General features: G+C 44.1%; 1 protein-coding gene and 1 long non-coding RNA gene across 4 annotated transcripts in view; both read right to left on the bottom strand.

Annotated features, from left to right (window-relative positions):
* UBE2H (ubiquitin conjugating enzyme E2 H) overlaps positions 1–19,865 on the bottom strand; it is a 69,955-nt gene that overhangs the window by 16,369 nt on the left and 33,721 nt on the right. For both annotated transcript variants that reach the window (XR_012156867.1, XM_073328926.1), the window contains exons 4-5: positions 3,443–3,482; positions 1,526–1,578 (exon numbers count right to left, since the gene is read on the bottom strand). Coding sequence is in view for 1 of the 2 variants with exons in the window: in XM_073328926.1 (XP_073185027.1) it covers positions 1,526–1,578; positions 3,443–3,482 (93 nt within the window). In the remaining variant the exon portion in view is untranslated. The remainder of the gene's footprint in view (positions 1–1,525; positions 1,579–3,442; positions 3,483–19,865) is intronic.
* Positions 7,357–19,854, bottom strand: LOC140905491 (uncharacterized). 2 transcript variants are annotated; one of them, XR_012156869.1, is made up of 2 exons: positions 18,704–19,854; positions 7,357–15,507 (listed from the first exon to the last, which is right to left on the bottom strand). It is a non-coding gene; the product is annotated as an uncharacterized lncRNA (long non-coding RNA). The 2 variants fall into 2 exon arrangements; XR_012156868.1 differs by having other exon boundaries at positions 18,708–19,854.

The following is a 19,865-nucleotide window of genomic DNA, read 5'->3' as shown; positions in this document are numbered from 1 at the left end:
AGTGTTCATATGACATTTTGTTCATAAATACTGTAGAAACCCTGCTGCAATAGTCCACAGTAGCATCTCTTAAAACAGGAAGTTATTTTTTGCACAGCTTACAAACTAGTATCCAGATTGCTAGTGTACAACGTCAGAATAGCGCAAGCAGTGAAGCAATTCTAATTTGTCAGTCAGACACATCATCTGCAGCTGGCTTTAAGACTGTTGAACAAAAGTGCACATTGCTCATTTAGTACTCTAGCTACTTCACCCTCAGAAAACCCAGCAGTGGGATAAGTCCACTGCTGAGAATGAACATTCCTGGTACGATCAGTGCAGAAGTAAAAGAAAGCTCTCCTCACCTTATAAACTACACCACTCGTCTTTCCTGCATTCCTCAGCAAAAAAATACATATAATAGAAAACCTGGCCCCTAGCTGCAGTTGCAACATAATAGCATGAGTTTTTAATTGTGCAGTCCCAACACAAGTACTTTGGCATTTTTAATACAGGTATGTAGCAGGTCCAGTACTTGGATCCACTGTTTCCATTGCATAATTTGTAAGAAAATTAAAGCAGTTTGGTCTTTAAAGTAGTAATTTGTCACTTTGGCAATAGGTTCAGAACATTGACAGTCACGAAACCAGGGAAACTAGAAATAGGTGAGACAACTTTTCAAGGTGAAAAGTCAAAGGTAAAGCATTTATATCGTGTGCATACTGCTTAACACCATACGCCAAAGTGTGAATGTATCCATAAACTATACCCCGAGAAGTTCAGTGCAGCCCAGCATACAAGAGAACGAGCTATTAAATCTCTGTTCTGTTTAACGGTTTCAGACTTGCATAAGAATTTTTTTTCTGAGTCCTTGTCACTATAAATTGATCTTGTTAGACCTCGAAAGCTAAACAGAATCAAGTCTGGCCAGTAACTGGATGGGACACCTCCCAGGAAAACAAGTTCTGCAGGAAGCGGTGTAGACAAATTAGTAGATGGTATGACTTCTCCTAAGTGGTTTTGAAATACCACCTCAATTTGATGGTGAAGGGGAATAAGTGTTTCTGATGGAACCTTCTTAAAAATCAGTCAAGGTCCCAACCAGAGTCAAAGAATGCCTTCACCCTTCCTATCTGAAATTCAGTTTGGATTACTGCAGTCTGGTTACTTAAAAATTTCTCCCATAATTTCATCTGGATACTGGAGCATTCTTCACTTCCTATCCTGAAGTGCTGCTGTGTTACTGTTGAGCAGTTGCCACATTCCACCTCAGAGATGACTGCACTTTAATGGTTGGTTGCGTGATTCCAGTACAATGTTTACAGAATACTTCAGCATCTTTGGGATGAAAGGAGCTGCGGAAGTAATATTTTCATATCAAGCTTCTGTTGCTAAATTGAACTTGGTTCAGTGAAAAAACCACTACAATTTGGCTCACACTTTCCAAGACAGACCTTCGAGCACTCACCTCCAACAAGCTGTATTAAGGTATTAAAACCAAAAAAATGATGAAATGTGTCACCACACAGTGGATTGCCAAACTCACCATAGAGAGCTGTCCAAGTTTGATTAATTACATCTAGACATACAGTTCCTGACCTGAAACAGATGGAAAGAATGGAATTAAAACATGTACAAGTTAGCAAAATACTTGTAGGATATAGTAGTTTTAACCCCTCACACTCCTCACTACCAAGCAGGGACCAAATATTACACTTTGGATTAGAGCAAAATATAGGACAGCCATAGTGACTAGGAGAGCTTCCATACTATGTACAGAAACTCGATTTTTCTAAGCAAGTGATGAAGAGAAAGGGCACAGTAACTTGGAGCCAGAATTTACATAGGGGGAATCTCACTTGTGAGACTAAGACTGGAAAGAAAGGAGGGGCTTCATTTAACACAGTGGTTCTCAAGAGGGGGTCTGCGAGCCCTTTCAGAGGAGCTGTGGGGCCCCACGGCTAAAACCCAGAGCCCGAGCTCCAGCACCTCCCGCGGGGCTGAAGCCGGGAGCAGCAGGGCTGAATTCTGGAGCCCTGAGCCCCAGTGCTCCCCGCAGGGCGGAAACCCTGAGCACATGGGCAGAGTTGGGGGCGAGGGGAGAAACGGGGATGTTCCCCCGCCGGCCTCCAAAACCACAGTGCACAGCAGGGCAGTCCTGAGGCAGCTCCAGACTCCAGCTCCACCTCCTCCCACCCCCTGGCCAGATCGGAGGCGGGAAGCCAGAGCCGGGCAGTGTGGTCCACTGCTGCTCTGGCTGGTGCCATGGAGCAGGCAGCTGCGGCATTCATCTCCTGCTGCTGCTGGGGGTTGAAGCTGCTCCTCAGCTCCCAGACCCGCTTTGCTCACGCAGCCGGTAAGAGCAGCCTGGGTGCAGGGGGGGACCCGGCTCCATGGCTGGCAGAGCCCTTGGAACAGGGCCCACAGGGGAGACCTCCCAGTGCACAGCCCCTAGCTAGCCCCTTGCCTGCACCCTGAGCTACCCCTCTCCACACAGAGCCGCTAGTTACCCTGCTCCCTGCACTACCCCTCTTCCTGTACCCCAAGCTACCCCTCTGCCCGCACATGGCCCCTAGTGACCTCTCTCCCTGCACCCTGAGCTCTTTTCAAACTTTTTGAGCTGAGCCCCCACACCTTTGAGTTATAATTTTAAGTTGTCTCCCCCCCAACCCAAACAGGCTGGGTGGCCTGCTGAGGTGAGTCGGGGGTGAAGGTGGCGCTCCCTCCCTGGACCCCGCCGTGCAGAGCTGGCTCGAGCCCTGCTGTTTTGGGGGGGGGGGGGGAGGGGCAGGCACCAGAAGTCAAGCTACACCTATGCCCAAGCCTCCCCCTCCCCCAGCACAAAGCCCTGAGGTCCCCCTCCCCCCGCTGGGCCCAGGAGTTTTTATTGCATGTTTTTTTTGGGGGGGGGGTCTCAAAGAAAAAGGGCGAGAACCTCGGATTTAAAAGACATCTCAACAAACTGACTATACGGAAGTGACCAGATTTTTATGGTTTCCTTTAAGAAGGGTCTTCTAGGATGTATTTTACATAATTTATGAACCAATGCTAACCGACAGAGGAGCTGGTGGGTCTAGCTAGAGTTGTCTTGAGAAGTATCTTTGAAAAGGGGAACTAGCAACCCTGGACCTTCTATGCCACAACATGTGCCTCATTTGTTTATAAAAGCACTCAATGTTGCCGGTGCATAGATCACACAAGGAAGACTTCTGCAGTATGTTTCCTACCCAGTACTTCATACAACCTGAACTCTACTGGAAAAGTTACCTGTGGGGTAGTTTTATGAAACTGTCCCCTCAGATCAAATTCTTACCCTGGACTGTTAGTGTTAGATTAGATGACAGCTTTATCCGGCCCTATTAGCACACTATGAAAAAGCTACTTTGGCTTTCTTATGAAAGCATAACAACTAGAATTAAATAGTACCCCAATCAGAAATACCACATACTACGGATTTACTTACGCTTCGTCAATATTGGGATGGAAAATTTTATTCATGAATCCTGTAAAGAGAGACAGTGGTTAATAGCAGAAAGTAGCCACAAAAAATTAGCACACTTGGTAAGCAGTTTACAGAAAAGAAGTGAGCCCTCATGTGAATGATTTCAATGGAAACCTTGGCTTAGCTATATATACCTACGTCACCTTTCAAATATACAAGTCATATTTGACCCTAGGGTCCTCAGCTGTTCACTTCAAGCACACCAAAGCCCCTGTTTACAGACAAGTATATTGCAAGGTTTTGCATCCAGTATTATTGCGAAAAATCTTGCCCATCAGAACCATTAAGCTCATGGGGTTTTTTTTTTTTGTTTGTTACGAAAATGCTTTACAAAGCTGCAGGGTTTTTGGAACAAACAAAAAGATTAAGCTTATCATTTGCTCTAGGATTAAACTTTCTTTCTAAAATGGTCTTTCCAACAAAGGTCTTCTATAAACTTTCAGTCTCAATATTAAGCAGCCTTCGTAAGGCATTGAGAGGCATCTGGTACAGCAGAAACATACAGCAAACACTTGTCAACATTCTGTAGCAATAGTAAGAGAACAATTGATACCTCAGGTCTTTAGAAAACAGCCACAGAAGTATTTCAGTTTCAAGACTCAGGCAGTCTAAGAAGAGTGGTCTGAACTAAAAATAGTTGCTATTTTGATAATGCTTTTTGTTCTGGCTTCTAGTTTACAGAAATGAAAAATTCTATGGTTTGACAGCGACAAGAATGTCACAATAAACTAACTTGCTTTGCACTTTAACATTACATCTGCTAACCAGCACCCAGGGGCACATTTTTCAGCAGTTACCTAACTAAGGTTAAATTAACCTCATTATTATTTGCATTACTGTAGCACTTACGATCTCTAGTCATGGACTTGGACCCCACTGTCCAAGTCCAAAAAGCCTGTCCCTCCCCCAAAGAGCTTACAATGTAAGTAAAAGAGATGGATATAGACAGGGAAGGAAAATGAGAACATTGGTCAGCATGTTAGGCATTGGTCTCTGCACACCAGCAACCTAACTGTTAAGTTTTTGTAGGTGGTATGGAAAAGGAGTGGTGTAAGTAGAGTTTTGACAGTGAATAAGGAGTTACTTTTGTGGATGTTCACAGGGAGCTCCTCCCAAGCACAGAGGGCAGCACAGGAGAAAACACAAAGGTGCTTGTTCGAAAATTTAGCAAGTGGGCAACGGATGTGACATCATGTGTTGATTTTAGTCAGGAATCAACATCTCGATAGTGAATGAGATAGATAGGGTGGGGCTAAGACATGATAGGGTTGCCAGGTGTCCGGTTTTCAACCAGAACATCCAGTAGACAAGGGACCCTGGTGGCTCCGGTCAGGCAGTTAAAAGTCGAGTTGGCCTCCCGCAACGGGGCAGACCTAGTGCCTGCCTGGCTCCAGCCGGCTCCCAGGAAGCTGGCAGCATCTCCCTCTGGCTCCTAGGCAAGGGGCGGCCCCGGTGGCTCCATGCACTGTCCCCAGCTCTAGCGCCGGGACCGCAGCTCCCACTCGCTGGGAACTGCGGCCAATGGGAGCTATGGGGGTGGCACCTGTAGGCAGGGGCAGCATGCAGAGCTGCCTGGCTGTGCCAAGGAGCCAGAGGTAGATGCTGTCAGCTTCCAGGAGCTGCCTGAGGTGAGCGCTGCCCGGAGCCCACACCCCCCACCTCCTCCCACACTCACACTCCTTCCTGAAGCCCGCACCCCAACCCCCTGCCCCAGCCCCGAGCCCCCTCCTTCACCCCAAACCTCTCATCCTCAGACCCACACCAGAGCCTGCAGCCCCAACCAGAGCCCTCCCCCCGGCCCAGCCGGGAGCGCCCTCCTGCACCCAAACCCCTCACTTCCAGCCCCAGCCAGACGCCTCATCCCTTCTTGCACCCCAATCCCCTGCCCCAGCCCAGTGAAAATGAGTGAGCAAAGATGGGGGAGAGCAAGCGACAGAGGGAGAGGGGATGAAGTGAGTGGGCGTGGGGCCTTGGGAAAGGGGTGGAGCAAGGGTGTTTGGTTTTCTGCAAATAGGAAGTTGGCAACCCTAACATGAAGGGCCTTGAAAGTGAAGACATAGCTTATGTTTGATGTGAGAGAAGGAGCAGCCAGTGGAGGGATGTGAAAAGAGGGATGACATGGTCAAAGTGACAGGCTAGGAAAATGATCTTTGCAGCAGCATTCTGAATGGATACATGCAGGAATAGACTGCATTTGTCAAGGTCAGAGAGAATGTTGCAGTAATCCAGCTGTGAGATGAGAGGCTGGACCTCATCTCAGAGTAAAGTGTAGATGGCACCTCAAATTCCCCACTCCCTGCAACAGAAGAGTACTTTTTCTTATAAACCTAATACTCAGCATAGTATTCTTATTTATGATATAATATGTGCTGCATTAGGTGATGTATATTGTACACACAGAGGAACACAATCTCTGTCCCCAAAAGCTCAGTTTAAGTGTTTCATATACTCTTCCCAGTGGTAGCAGATGCAGAGTTAGGCTTCCATGTACAGACTACGTTTTGTAGTTTCTGCGATAAATGCCTAGCTTCTGTGGTGAAGGCACTTTAACAGAGGCATAACAAAGATTGCTGAGGGGATACAAGGTGATGCTCAAAGATTATTTCCCTTCCAACTAAATGGATATTTGTACATGCATCTACTAACTTGCCACTGAATAATTTCAGCTCTTTATAAATCCCGATCAGGGCTGCTGTCACTTTCATATCGTTTCCACCAAAAGCTTTTCAAGATCTTAACATGGCTGTTTTCCAAGTTTAAAATATAGCCTTCTTCACTTATGTCGTGCAGCAACATAGCCCTGGAGGCCAGCATAGCTGAGGGAACACTGCTTGATAGGTAAGTGATCTGAACTTTCTGCAATAAGCATTGATTTGTCTCTTCTAGTTAATTTTTTAGTGACATGTATAAAAAACAGGAAGAAGCTTTACCAAATAACTTTGTTAAATCTTGGGCAAAGGTTTTATTTTGACACTTTAAGGTTACATGTCCCGTAAGGACACAGTAGGTAACCAATAACATTTTTGTTGTTTCAGTCAAGACTTATCAGTTTTACATTCCTAATATTGCTCTATAGTCAACATCGTATTTGAGTCCAGCAAACTTGTGTCACTACAACCTTATGTTTGGCTATTCTATGTGGAAAACCGAAGAAATATTTTGCTACCATCTCCAGCCAAAAGAGGAAGTGATCTCCATTTGTGAGTGACAGAATGGATCCCAACTGGAGTTGGCATATGGAATTAACTGTTTCTTCCCACGTATTATAGCACAAGTATAATGTAATATTTACTTGAACTGCTCAAAACTCACGTACATGCAATAAAAGCCTAAAATGATGCTGAAATCATCCCAGACTGTTCCAGAGACAAATATTACCTAAGCACATGAAAGTTCTCTGCAAACAGATATCCCTGTTCATCTAAAACATTCTTTGATTCTACATATTTTAATGCCTCCACTTTAAGTAACTAGCGTCAGATACAAAAACTATTAAAAGCCTTTCCATATTTCACTTTGAGAAACTGAAGCAAGCCTGGAATGGATGTTCTTCCATCATCAAATATTCATGTAGCAGTGGCATCTAGAGGACCAAACCATCTCATTGTGCTAGGCACTAGACATATAGTGACAGTCCTTGCCTTAAGGAGCTTAAAATCTAAAAAAAAGTCTAGACTGAACAGGTGGAGGGAACACACAAGGGTGGGCAGAAAGTATAAGGTAACAAAAACAGGATACTGAAGCACAGACTAGCTGTGCTACTAGAATGACATTTCTTAATTCTGCTGTCTGTAACTCTCCTTCAGATTCAGAATTTGGCTCCCCTCTAATTCAGGTTAGGCTGTAGTATTCCATCCATCCCAAAAGGCACCCACATCTATATCTCCTTCACACTTTAGCCCTTAACTCCTCTTCTGACTAGTCAATTCCTGGCTCCACTATAGCAGTCTTCAAATTTATATTCCCACTCCTTAACAGGAGAGCTCCCACCTCCAAGAGTCTATCTGAAATCTCTACCAAACTCATCCTGCTCATTATAAGCCCAGATGGCCAGGCTAACTCCAAAATTGTACAGGTGAAGAGGCAAGTTTGTCTATCTAAGCACCACCCACACTTGACATCTTGATCACTCTACTCCCAGGACTTAAATAATTTCTTCATTGCTTCTTAACTGGAAAATTGCCACTCCCTCCCTTATAGGATATCCTAAGGCTCAAGTTCTCCAAATTTAGAGTGCCTCTTCTGTAAGAGGGAACACAAAACGCCCATTCTCTTTGCCCACATTCCTAATTAGCTTCCTAATCCATTTTGAGATCTCATTCCAAGTCTTCAAGATTCTCCACAGGACTTGTCCTCCATCTCAGACATCTTTTCCTCTAGCCAAGCTGATCTGCATTCTAGCATACTTCCATCCCGTGCCCTCTTCATTTTGTCCTTGATTACCTTACCTTGATTACCTTCAAATCTCACTTGTCCCACACATTACTTGAAATTGTGCAGTCACTTAGTCCTGCACTATTACAGGTAGAGATGCGTTACCGTATGAGTTAGTATAATGAATGTCTTAGTCTATATTTCCAAATAAAGACTAGGCATGGTTGAAATGATATATACATATACATGATCCTTCAGCGAAGTGGAAGCTATAGGTCTTAAATATAAAGCTCTTTTCCAGTTGGCTAAGAACTTTAGCATGTTCGCCATAACCGTAACTTTAAATAATACAATACAGCTTTGATCAATATGTCAGACAAGGCTCTGAATAAGGGGATAATCAAGAGAATTTTCAATGTAATCCTGGTTTTGGATAACGTGGGTCACATCTTCCAGTCAAGATGTGCATTACCAATGCAGGACAGAGGCAGAGGTAAAGCTAGTCTCCGCAAGAGTAGCTATACCACAAGATTATGGCATCTTTGCTAGAACACCGTACTGGACAGCTTTAGAAGCCTTAATTGTGTGGGTAAAAGTGAATGTAAAAGTTTAACCGGTGGTTTCGTGTAAGCTCTGTGCGGAAGACATCTACTGAAGCAACAAATGTTTGCTTGAAACTAAGTAGACTTCTGATGCGATAATAATCAGAGCCTCCCTTTACACATGCACAGATGCTACGTGATTTGTATTCCACAATTCCCATTTAAGGTAAACCAGCATCACCTGTACAAAATCTGTACTGGTCACAAGAGTCCCTTTCCTGCTAATTAGTAAAATAAGGCTGCTCATTAAGAAGCTACTCAGGAAATAAGATGCCCTCCCTTGATATCAAGCACATGTATGTACTGAGTGCCCAACATGCTCCTTGCAAAAGTCCGCCGACTTCGTAAGTTTCCTCTCTATGCCATTATCTAAATCATTGATAAAGATATTAAACAGAACTGGAACCAGAACTGATCCCTGTGGGACCCCCACTTGTCATATCCTTCCAGCATGACTGTGAACCACTCATAACTACTCTCTGTGAACGGTTTTCTAACCAGTTTTGCACCCACCTTATAGTAGCTCCATCTAGCTTGTATTTCCCTTGTTTATGAGAAGGTCATGCGAGACAGCATCAAAGGCTTTAGTAAAGTCAAGATATACCTCGTCTACCACTTCCCCCCTATCCACAAGGCTTGTTACCCTGTCAAAGAAACTTATCAGGTTGGTTTGACACGATTTGTTCTTGACAAATCCATGCTGACTGTTACTTACCACCTTATTATCTTCTAGATGTTTGCAAATTGATTGCTTAATTATTTGCTCCATTATCTTTCTGGGTACTGAAGTTAAGCTGACTGATCTGTAATTCCCTGGGTTGTCCTTATTTCCCTTTTTACAGATTGGAAAGGGGCTAATATAGTGCCAGTCTCCTGGAATCTCTCCCGTCTTCCATGACTTTTCAAAGATAACTGCTAATGGCCCTGATATCTCCTCAGTCAGCTCCTTGAGTATTCTAGGATGCATTTCATCAGGCTCTGGTGACTTGAAGACATCTAATTTGTCTAAGTACTTTTTAACTTGTTCTTTCCCTATTTTAGGGTCTTCTGATCCTACCTCATCTTCATTGGTATTCACTATGTTAGATGTCCAATCACTACCAACCTTCTTGGTGAAAACTGAAGCAAAGAAGTCATTAAGCACTTCTGCCATTTCCATATTTTCTGTTATGTTCCCCCCCCCCCCCCATTGAGTAATGGGCCTATGCTGTCCTTGGTCTCTTCTTTAAGACTTCTTTAAGCTGACATCAAGGACGGCTTCTGGAGATAGTGGTTAGCCAAGTAAGATGTGGCTATGAATAGCCCAAAGATAGGATTTAAAGTGCTTGCTCACCATCACAAACTACCTTCTCTGGGATATACTTTTCCTTAGAGGCAGAGGCAGATTATCAAGATAACTAGTTGCTATCTCGAAAGGCAACTGTCCTGGTCCTACCTGATGAATTGGAACCAAAAGGTCTTTCTGTTGAAGGCTTATTTCATATTTTAATTGCTCTCTAGGTCATTCAAACTTCAGGGTACACTGGAAAGAAACACTGTGGTGCCAAGTCTCAAAGCCGAAGTCAACTGACTTAGGCTCAGGCTGTGGGGCTAAAAATAGCAGTTTAGACGTTCCTACTTGGGTTGGAGCTGCTCCTCTCTTCAGGTCTCAGAGCCCGGGCCCCAGCCCAAGTGGGAACGTCTACACTGCTATTTTTAGTTCCACAGCATAAGCCTCGCAAGCGAGAGTCAATTGACCCCGGCTCTGAGACTCTGTACCCTGGGTTCTTCTTTCCAGCACAGACATACCTTTGGAGTTTAACCCCACGGACGGTTTGAGACAGACTGTCCTGCCTGAATCAGGGCCTCATGTCCACTTCTTCAGGCGGAATGACTGCTTTGGTACTAGAAATATGGTAGTTCAGGAGGAAGAATCAACAGGAACATGGACTGGAAGCTGTCTCACTATCCTTTCCACCACTGCAACTGCACAAACTACCTGCAGTGCGGGCCTGTAGCAGCTGGGACATTCTTGCACCAATCGCTACTTCCCCTCCATATCAGGAATTGGCTGCATTCCGCCAGACATTGCCTCAAAGGGCAGCCCATCGCTTATCTGTGTTCAAAGTACAGCCAACTAGCCAGTAGGTTGTGAGAGAGGTCCCATGAAGACTTTTTTCTGATGCATAATACAGCCTTCTAACAAGAGCAGTGACTGGTAGCCCTGCTGAGGCAAACAAGACAAGAAAAGGGCAAAAACATAGCAAGTTTCAACTTTCAGAATTGTCTCTTCCCTCTTGACAAAGAAACAACCTTATGGGACTGAACTGCACCAGGAATAAAGCAATGCCACCTTTAAAAGGAGTTCAGGCCATTTCAGAAGTGTAGCCAGTTTATATCCACCACTTGTTTTTGGTTTCAACCTTACACCCCCAGTCTTTCCTGGTCCCCATGTGGGTATTCATCTCATAACTCAAGGCCAGTTGGACTTTTTAACCTCGTTCCTGCATGACCCATTATGGCAGCAGATTCATCTCTCTTATGTAACGTGCCTCTGTTACTGCCACATGGACAGTCAAATACCATAACAAGCTTTGGTATGAGCTTGCCATTCCTGACCCATTATCTCAGCGTGGTAGTTAACATGCAAACCGTCACAAGGAAGCTGTGATTTTAGCATCCTGTTAGAGTGAGTGTCGTAATTGTTCAGTCAGACCACAGCACGACTCTGTGGTTGTGCTCTTGCCTCTGAACCAAGATGTAGTGGGTTCAGATACCATACAGTGGTTAAGCTTCTGGTGTGCTGGGACTACTGCCTATCATGCTGACCAACACTATCATTGTTTCCTTGTATTCCCCCATCTGTTGTCTTTATCTGTCATCTTGTCTTGTACTTAGGAGTATAAGCTCCTGGGAATAGGGACCATCTTTCTGTGCTGTGTTTGTACAGCGCCTAGCACAATGGGGTTGCGGACGCTATCACAACACAAATATGATGGAGTTAGGTTCATATGAAATACAGACACAAAGAATGGGAGGGAAGTATACCAGTGTTTATAGGTGCCATCCTCTAGAAGAGCTCTTAAAAACAGTGTAGTGTGATCTAGAGGGGACCAAGCACAGGGCTAGAAGCCAAGACCTCAATTCTAATCCCTGCTCAGCACAGACTCTCTCTGTGGACTCAGGCAAGTCGTTTTATCTATGTCAGTTTCCCTGGCTGTAAATTGGGGATAACTACCCACCTCACAGTGGATGGAGGATTACTACCTTGTGCACAGCTCTGCATTAGGTAGCCTCTTCCCCTTGCCAATAAAAGTTATGGATAAAGGTTCTTTTAAGGAGTCTCAGGTTAAGAGATTATTCAGCATATTAACTGGTAACATCAGACAAATAGTGCTGTATGCACTGCACCACCTTAACACAGAGGCATTCATTACACAACGGTAGAGGTCCTGGAATCTGGTACTCCAGCTCTGGACCACAGAACCTATTTTAGTACAGGATTTGGCAGTTTGTTTACCTCTAAGCATTTTAAGCTAAGTGTGAAATGTGCTTTATATCACCAAATCACTAACAAAACAGCTTGGGACAGTCTACATTGCCAACATCACAAGTAATGTAAACTGTCCCACAGCTATTTTTATTACAGTACTTTTCACATCTGTAGCATTTTTAATACAGTATCTTTGATGCTTCTGCAACATTATACCTACAAGCTCTGATGTATAAATAGATGGGGAAACTCAGCCAGAGAGGTTAAATGATTTGTCTTTAGTCACATTGAAACAGTGGCAGACCTGGGATCTCAGGACTCCTAGTCTTGGGTTAATCATTAGATAATCCCTTTCCTAACTAGGAGGACACTATTCACCCATTTAACTAAAATCAAGGTTAAAGAGCAAATTCTAGAAAATCTAGCAAAACCGCCACAGTGGGAATTGTTCCAACAGTCAATTCACCTTTTTGCTTAGGTAAACTGTCACATGACACAGGCTTCAGTGACTGGTACAAGAGACATTGTGAATCTGTGCCAAAGTCATGCTGACAGCAGCTTCTACATTTTGTCAGCCTGCTTCCACCATTCCCTGACTGTGGCAGAGAAGCTGTATCGAGTGTTCAGTATGTGTCAAGGGAACAGAATGGAGGAGTGGATACATATTGCCTTCTGGAGTTTCATCCTTCCCTCTATACAGAGCATAGCTTATTTGGAGGAATCGGCATTTTCAAGTTTCTTATAGGTTATAAGAAGAACTGATATATATGTGCAAGAGCAAATTCATAATGATCAGCGGTGATAAGTGACTTATGAAATTTTAAGTACCAAATTGTAAGGCAATCCAGCTAGGAGATGGAAGTAAAAATAGAACTTGCAATAAAAAATAAAAATTGAGCACAGCCTAGGAGATATCTGGTGATCTTGTATAGTGTTGCCAAGAACTATTAAGTAGCTACCATGTTTCACACCAGAAGTGCCTACACTGATCCCTATATATAGCAGGTAGTTTACTTTGGGATGAAAGGTGCTATATAAATGCAAGATACTGTGGCTAAATTAGACTAGCCACAGAACTGGAGGAGAAACAAGGACTTGATATATGAATATATGGAAGTTATTTTGAGATATAATTGTGATATTTTGAAATATTGTGTGCACTTATAGCCAAAACACTGCAGAGAAAAGATAGTAGTAAGGAAGCAAATACACAGAAGCTTTTAGATGCCAAAGCAGGAGTTCAGGCTCCTAGGTTTCCATTTCTTCTACAAGCCATTGGCAACATCACTTAACATCTGAGTAGGGCAGGAAATACTTGTCTTGGGTTTAGGTGTTTGTGGCATCAAGGACAGAGACCCATTAAATTCTAATCTCAGCCTTTGGAATTTTATGAACAGATAATTACTTTTATTTTTACATTTACACCAAGTATTCTCATGATTTGGAATATTGAAACAGTACATTTAAAAAAACATTTCTCAATTCTCCTTTTAAAAACAGGAAGAAGCTAAAAAGCATGTTCTCCTTAAGATATCAAATCCTAAAGGAAAAAATGAAAGGCCAACAGAGTATTTGAAACAGTAAACAACTCAAAACAGATCACCCACTGGAGAAAGAGAAGGAACCAACTTCTAAGTCTGACCGAGCTTGGTTTTTTAATAAATGTGAAGGGGATGGAACAACGAAAACAATTGCCGAGGGCACAATTAAAAGCAGCTTAAACCAATTTCAAAAGCCAACTATACAAATTTTGGCAAAATCAGCTACTTCTTAAAAAATATAGTAAGTTTTAGAGTTGTCTGAATTGGGTGGATTCAGTTTAACACTCAAGAGCCAGGATTTTAGTGGCAGTGTGTAAATTTGCTCTGTTTTTCCCCACACTTGAAGCCACAAGTTCAGAGTCACAGCCGGACACAAGGATGGTGGGCTTATATGCATGCATTCTAAAAGGAAATGCCAGTTTCTGATAAAAAATGCACTTGCTTTGAAAGAAAAATCAGGTCTTGCATCAAGACTATTTTGGGCCTGGTAGCTTCAGTGAGTTATATGACAGGCACAAAGATAACATGAATATGCATAGTCAGAAGTAGGTGGCAGGTACCCACAGTCCAAGATAATGAAAACTGCAAATGCATTAGTGATGACAACTCCCATTTCTATTGCTCCTTTCATGCAGGAAGAGCCCAGGATGCTTTATAAGCTATATATGGGAAGCACTTGGGAGAGTGCCACCTCTGGGGTGAGGAGTTATTTAACACAGCATAACAATATTACAAAGCTGAGTAGAAAAGGAAGTAATTCCTTACACACATTCAGTTACGTAAGGAAAAATGACCAAAACTGGAAAGCAGGCACCACACCAGGGCTAATATTTCTCCTGCAAGATGTGCCATATAATCTTCAAAGACAAGCAGACAGGATTTCAGTTTTAAATCTATTCTGAAAGAGATTCTCCAGCAGCACAAAGTCACTAATACTTGCCTGGAGCACTGGTTTAATATTAAACCAAGAAGAGCAACATATGAATTATCTATACCACTTCTTGAAGCACCTGGATTTTCCACTGAGGTTCACCTTCTGGGTACTAACCCGGCCCAACCCCTGTTTAAACAAACTGAACAAAGTTATTTTAGTTACACTTCTCTAAGGAGAATACGTTGAAGCTCCCAATAGCGTGGTGGGTCAAATTCTTGTGTACCTTACTCTCTGCCATGTTGGAATAAAAGTTGGTTTCTAAAAGGTTGGAAACTGACCATTGGGAGTCCACTTTAAGCACAAGAAAGACTAAACACTTCATCAAGAGCACCTTGGAACACTCAATACACTTTCCCAAGCCACTATGCTACTTTGTTGGAAAAAAGTGTTACATTCCAGTTCACATTAACGGTTTCTAAAACTTGAATGAACTATACACCCAAGTTCTTCCAGAGCGCTGAGAGAAACAGGGAAAGCTGCAAAAAGAGCACTCGTTTTAAAGTTTCAACATAAAAGATAATTTATTAAGGAGAAAAGGGAACTGGTTCTATTTTATATGATCCACTGATTTACACAGACAATTTACACTACCTTCTGCATGCAACTGGCATAGTGTAATCCATATCCTTAGTGCTCTAGTGAGTACAGTGACATAGACAGTCATGTTATCTGTTTATAGGAATCTCCATCACACTGAAATTATCTTGCCTTTTCTCCTTTTGTTAAAAATCAGTAAACTAGTTAGACCAAACCAGAGAAGAATCTCGCCAGTTAAACCATAATCATTCATTTCCCTGAATTCTAGTGATCCCAGGCTTGGGGTAGAGCAAATAGTGTCTTCAACCTCTTGCCTCATGGGAACTGAAGAGACTACCATTGGCTGAACAGCACACAACCCGGTCATAGATTACTGCTGTGTTTCCTCTGACTCTCTTACTCACAAGCCTCCTTCCAATCTGGCACAGCTTCTCGTTGAAGATGACTGGACACAGCTCCCCCAAAGCTTCCATCACTCCTGCATCAGTTAGATTGGTTACTAGAGAATGACTTGAAGTACTTTCTCCCTCTCTCCACAAGAACATTATATTGAAATCTTGTTGTCCCTGGAGAGAAGGGCCAAAAGTTTACTCAGCTCTGGCCTATAAGCCAGACTGAGGTGCAGGAATAAAAGGTGGCAGAAATGTAACCCAAAGAAAACACAAACCTCCTCCCTGTTGCAGCTGCCTGATTGCCTCCTCTGGATACTAGTGTCTTCTGTACTCTCCCCCTGACCGTGACCACCCAACTCCATTCCCAGCTGAAGCTCCCTCCTCCCGGAAGTTCCTGTGCTGAGCAGCTGATAGGAATTCAGCTCACTGTGCCAGGTCTGAGACTAAACCAGGGATCTCAAACTCAAATTACCAGGAGAGCAGCATGAAGACTAATACATTGGCCCGAGGGCCACATCACTGACACTGCCCCTCAGGCTGTCCTGGCCCCGCCCCCACTCCACCCCTTCTATGAGGCCCTGCCCCTGCCCTGCCTCTTCTTACCCCTTCCCACCCCCATTCCAAACCCGTCTCCAAAGTCCCCACCCCGACTCCGCCCCCTCCTTGCCCCTATTCCAACCCCTGCACCGCCCCTTCTCCGCCTCCTCCCCCAAGCACCCGGTTCCCTGCTCCTCCCCCCTCCCTCTTGGAAACAGCTAAGTGCTGCCAAACAACTGTTTGGCAGCGGGAAGCGCCTGGAGGTAGGTAGAGGAGGGGGGACACGGCGAGCTGGGGGATGGTGGGGGAGGGGAGCCTGGCAGCCACAGGAAATAACTGGGCAGGGAAATAACTGTGGGGGAGAGGAAGGAGACACAGGGAGCCTGGCAGGCCACAGCAAATAGCTCCGCGAGCCGTATGCGGCCCACATGTATGAGACCCCTGGACTAAACCAAACAGAGCTATCTCAGCATTCCTCAATTACCTAGGGAGGCTGTTGAATCTCCAACACTGGAGGTATTTAAGAGCTTATTAGACTCCTATCGGGATGGTCTAGATAATACTTAGTCCTGCCTCAGTGCAGGGGACTTGACTAGTTGACCTGTCAAGGTCCCTTTCAGCCCTACAATTCTATGATTTATTCAGCTCAATGCCACTCCACCCAGCTGGTAACCTGGGCTGCTAGCAGCCTTCTCTCAAGAAGAGAGGATGGACCCCAGAGCAGCAGACACTTCAAAGGGGGAGGAGGAGCTTTCGCAGCCACAAGTGGGTATTTGTGAGGCATAGTATGAGCGCAAGAGGGTATCTGGTGAGGTAAGAATGGGGTATTGAGAAACTCATCAAGACAATGAACAATGAACTTACAATCAAACATGTTTGATTTGGAAGCAAAAAGATGTTCTCTCTAATGGTCAGCTCTGCTAACTCAGTCTACTTCAGTCTCTGATGCCAGGTTGTTTTCTACCTTTCATAGCACAACCAGTACTAAAGGCTGTCCAGGAGAAATGTTGTCCTCAACGCCACCAGTGCAATGTCACTACCCTCAGTGTAATTGACTGGAACCTAGCAAACAACTGATGTACAAGGAACAGAATCTGGCTTACTTTTAGATGTGTAGGTTCTACAGGGCATATGAGAGCAAAACTTATTTTTGCAGCTAAATCAGCGGCGTGACTCCAATACACGCAAGGAGCAGATCCATTGAGTGAGAGTTTTCAGAGTAGAATTACACTTTGGAATTAAACTTTTTATCAATGTGTTAAATTAAGTAAGATAGGCAGAGATTGTGCACTTACTGCAATTTGCTAGGGCAGCCTCTCACTCACATCTAAGATTGCTGGCATGGCAATGCCCTATACTTATAGTCTGCAAACTGATACGGTCTGGGCACAAAGCTAGGCACAGAGCTGGTCGAAAAAATGGGGCAGCACAGGATTGGGCCCAGCCTCATCCCCCTCCTCCTGGCCAGCAGGATTGGGCCCAGCAGGAGGCCAGGATGCTCAGCACATCCCCATCCCAGGGTCGAGTGACCCTGGCTTGAGCAGGCTCCCCAGCAATAGAACTGCAGTGGCAGGCAGGCAGGGCAACTGAGCTACCTGCAATTAGGCTGACCAGATAGCAAGTGTGAAAAATCAGGACAGGGTGGGGGTAACAGGCACCCATATAAGCAAAAGCCCCAAATATTGGGACTGTCCCTATAAAACCAGGACATCTGGTCATCCTACCTGCAATTGAGGTGAGATCAGTGGGCATGGGGAAGGTGGTGCATGGGGGGACAAACTAGGTGCGGGGACTGGTGGCAGGCCCTGGATGGAGGGCTAGATACTGGGACACAATCCCTGGATGTGGGGGTTGAGTGCTATGGGCAGTCCTTGGGGCAGGGGGCTGGGAGATGCTGGGGTGCAGTCCCTGGATGGGGAACTAGATGCTGGAGGGGGCTATCCCTGGGAGAGCCATTCTGTACTGGACAGGGCACCTGTCTCTGCAGGGAAGCCATGTATACCAGCCCAGTGTTGGGGCGGGGGAGGGGGGGGTCTGGATGCTGAGGGAATAGTCCCAGGGGAGTTGGGTGACGGGGGGCATTCCCTGTCTGGGGGGTACCCAGCCCTGGCCAGGGCTCCCCGCAGGCTCCACAGCTGCACTCTCTGGGCACTCAGCTCAACCACAGCGCTGAAGTGAGGATAGCAAACATCATGCCATGCCACTCTTACAGTAAGTTAATTTGAAGAGTTAATGTTTTGACTTATTTTGCGAATTTAAAAAGCTCTTGATAGACATTTGCCAGTGTTGAAATGAAAGGTATTGTATTGATTTGAATCATATTGCTCTCATAGAATAGTAAACCTTATTTTTTGAAGATGTACAGGTAGCATATATAAGTGTGAATGCAGCCCATATAACACAGAGCTACATATGTGGCCCACAATGGTAAATAGGTTGAGAACCACTGATCTAGAGACTGATCAATCTGCCGCAGCCTTGGCTAGGAGCCATGTGGCTTTTAGCTCGTGCAGTAGAGATTCATACACTAAGCTTCAGAGATCCCAGGTTCGATCCCACCTGCTGACAACCAGGGTCTGTCAGTGTTACAGGCAGACACTGAGAGGAAGGCCAACAGTGGTAGCATAAGATCATGTGGTTATTCAGATTAGACGTGCATATGAGAATTTTTATATAAAAGTAAGATAAAGATACAAGACGGGGAATGATGACACTGTCTATACACAACGGGCATAGTTAAAATGAAGGACCAGAAAGATTAGTTTGCACGCAAGAGGCAAAGATTCTAAATAAAACAGTCTCCATGTAAGAGTATTAAGTAATCAGCAAATACCCACTGTCTTCATATCAGGATGTTGGGATTGGAAGGGACCCATCTACTCCAACCCACTTTGTCAAGTTTCCATATCAATTTTCCTCAAGCTGTTCTCAGTTCTTTAGACGGAAGACTCCTCAAAATACTTCAGTGGATTCAACTACAAGTCTGCCCTTTCAACGGGCAACTACCATGTCACTCCATGAGTTAGCAGCACCTATTTCATAATCCAAGAAAGGGATGTTGAAACCTAATCATGTCGCTGTATTTGATTCAGTTTTTCAAACAATATAAGCTATTTTTTATTCATCATATTCAAACTACTGGAGAAGTTTAAAAATACTGAAATTAGATCACTGCTATTCAAGACTGAAAGACATAATGGACATGCCCTAAAATAAAAACTTTGCCTTACCAAGATATTGATTTGTTCAACATGAACAAGGATAATTACTACTTCAGCCAAATGGGCACGACCCAATTTTATAGCGTTGCTGCTATTCTAATCATAGCAGCAACAGAGACCTACATTGTTTCATGTACTACAAGAACACTGTTATTAGTAAATCCAAGGTGATTAGTAAAACCAGGCTTCAGCTTCTGCATTTCAGGCCTCCAAATCATGCTCCTGGAAAGAAAGTCACCGACAGCCTACTTCTGAATCTGAGGTCAATCCAAGAATGCACATTATAGCATAAAAGAGCACACAGACCATAGGGCACATTAATGAATAATGCTATCTACATACTTATGAGTGCACCCCACTGCATTCACTGTAAGCATCTGAGCTTCTCAAACATTAATTAATTTATCTTTACAATCCTGTGGGATAGGAAAGTATCCCCATTTTTACAGATGGACGGTAACTGAGATGGTAACCTGCCCAATGTCACAGGAAAGTCTGTAGCTCAGCCAGGGACTGAATCCAGACTTCCTGAATCCCAGTCCAGTAATTTAAGTACAAGACCATCCTTCTATACTTTAATGTTAATATTATGCTTTAACATTAAGGTTATCAGAAACCTGCAGAAGATCTCTGACTTCAGTAAAGTCACTAAAAATCAGTGAAAAATTACAGCAATTGGTAGTATCTCTTAATTTGTGAAAATGCTATAAAATAGTAGTTCTCTCTACTACATGAGCAACAAGATAGATTTAGGTTGCAAGTGATGATTATTAC

The sequence above is a fragment of the Lepidochelys kempii genome, chromosome 1 (genome assembly GCF_965140265.1).
Source record: "Lepidochelys kempii isolate rLepKem1 chromosome 1, rLepKem1.hap2, whole genome shotgun sequence".
Taxonomy (NCBI): domain Eukaryota; kingdom Metazoa; phylum Chordata; order Testudines; family Cheloniidae; genus Lepidochelys; species Lepidochelys kempii.
This window is presented reverse-complemented; position numbering and strand designations above follow the sequence as displayed.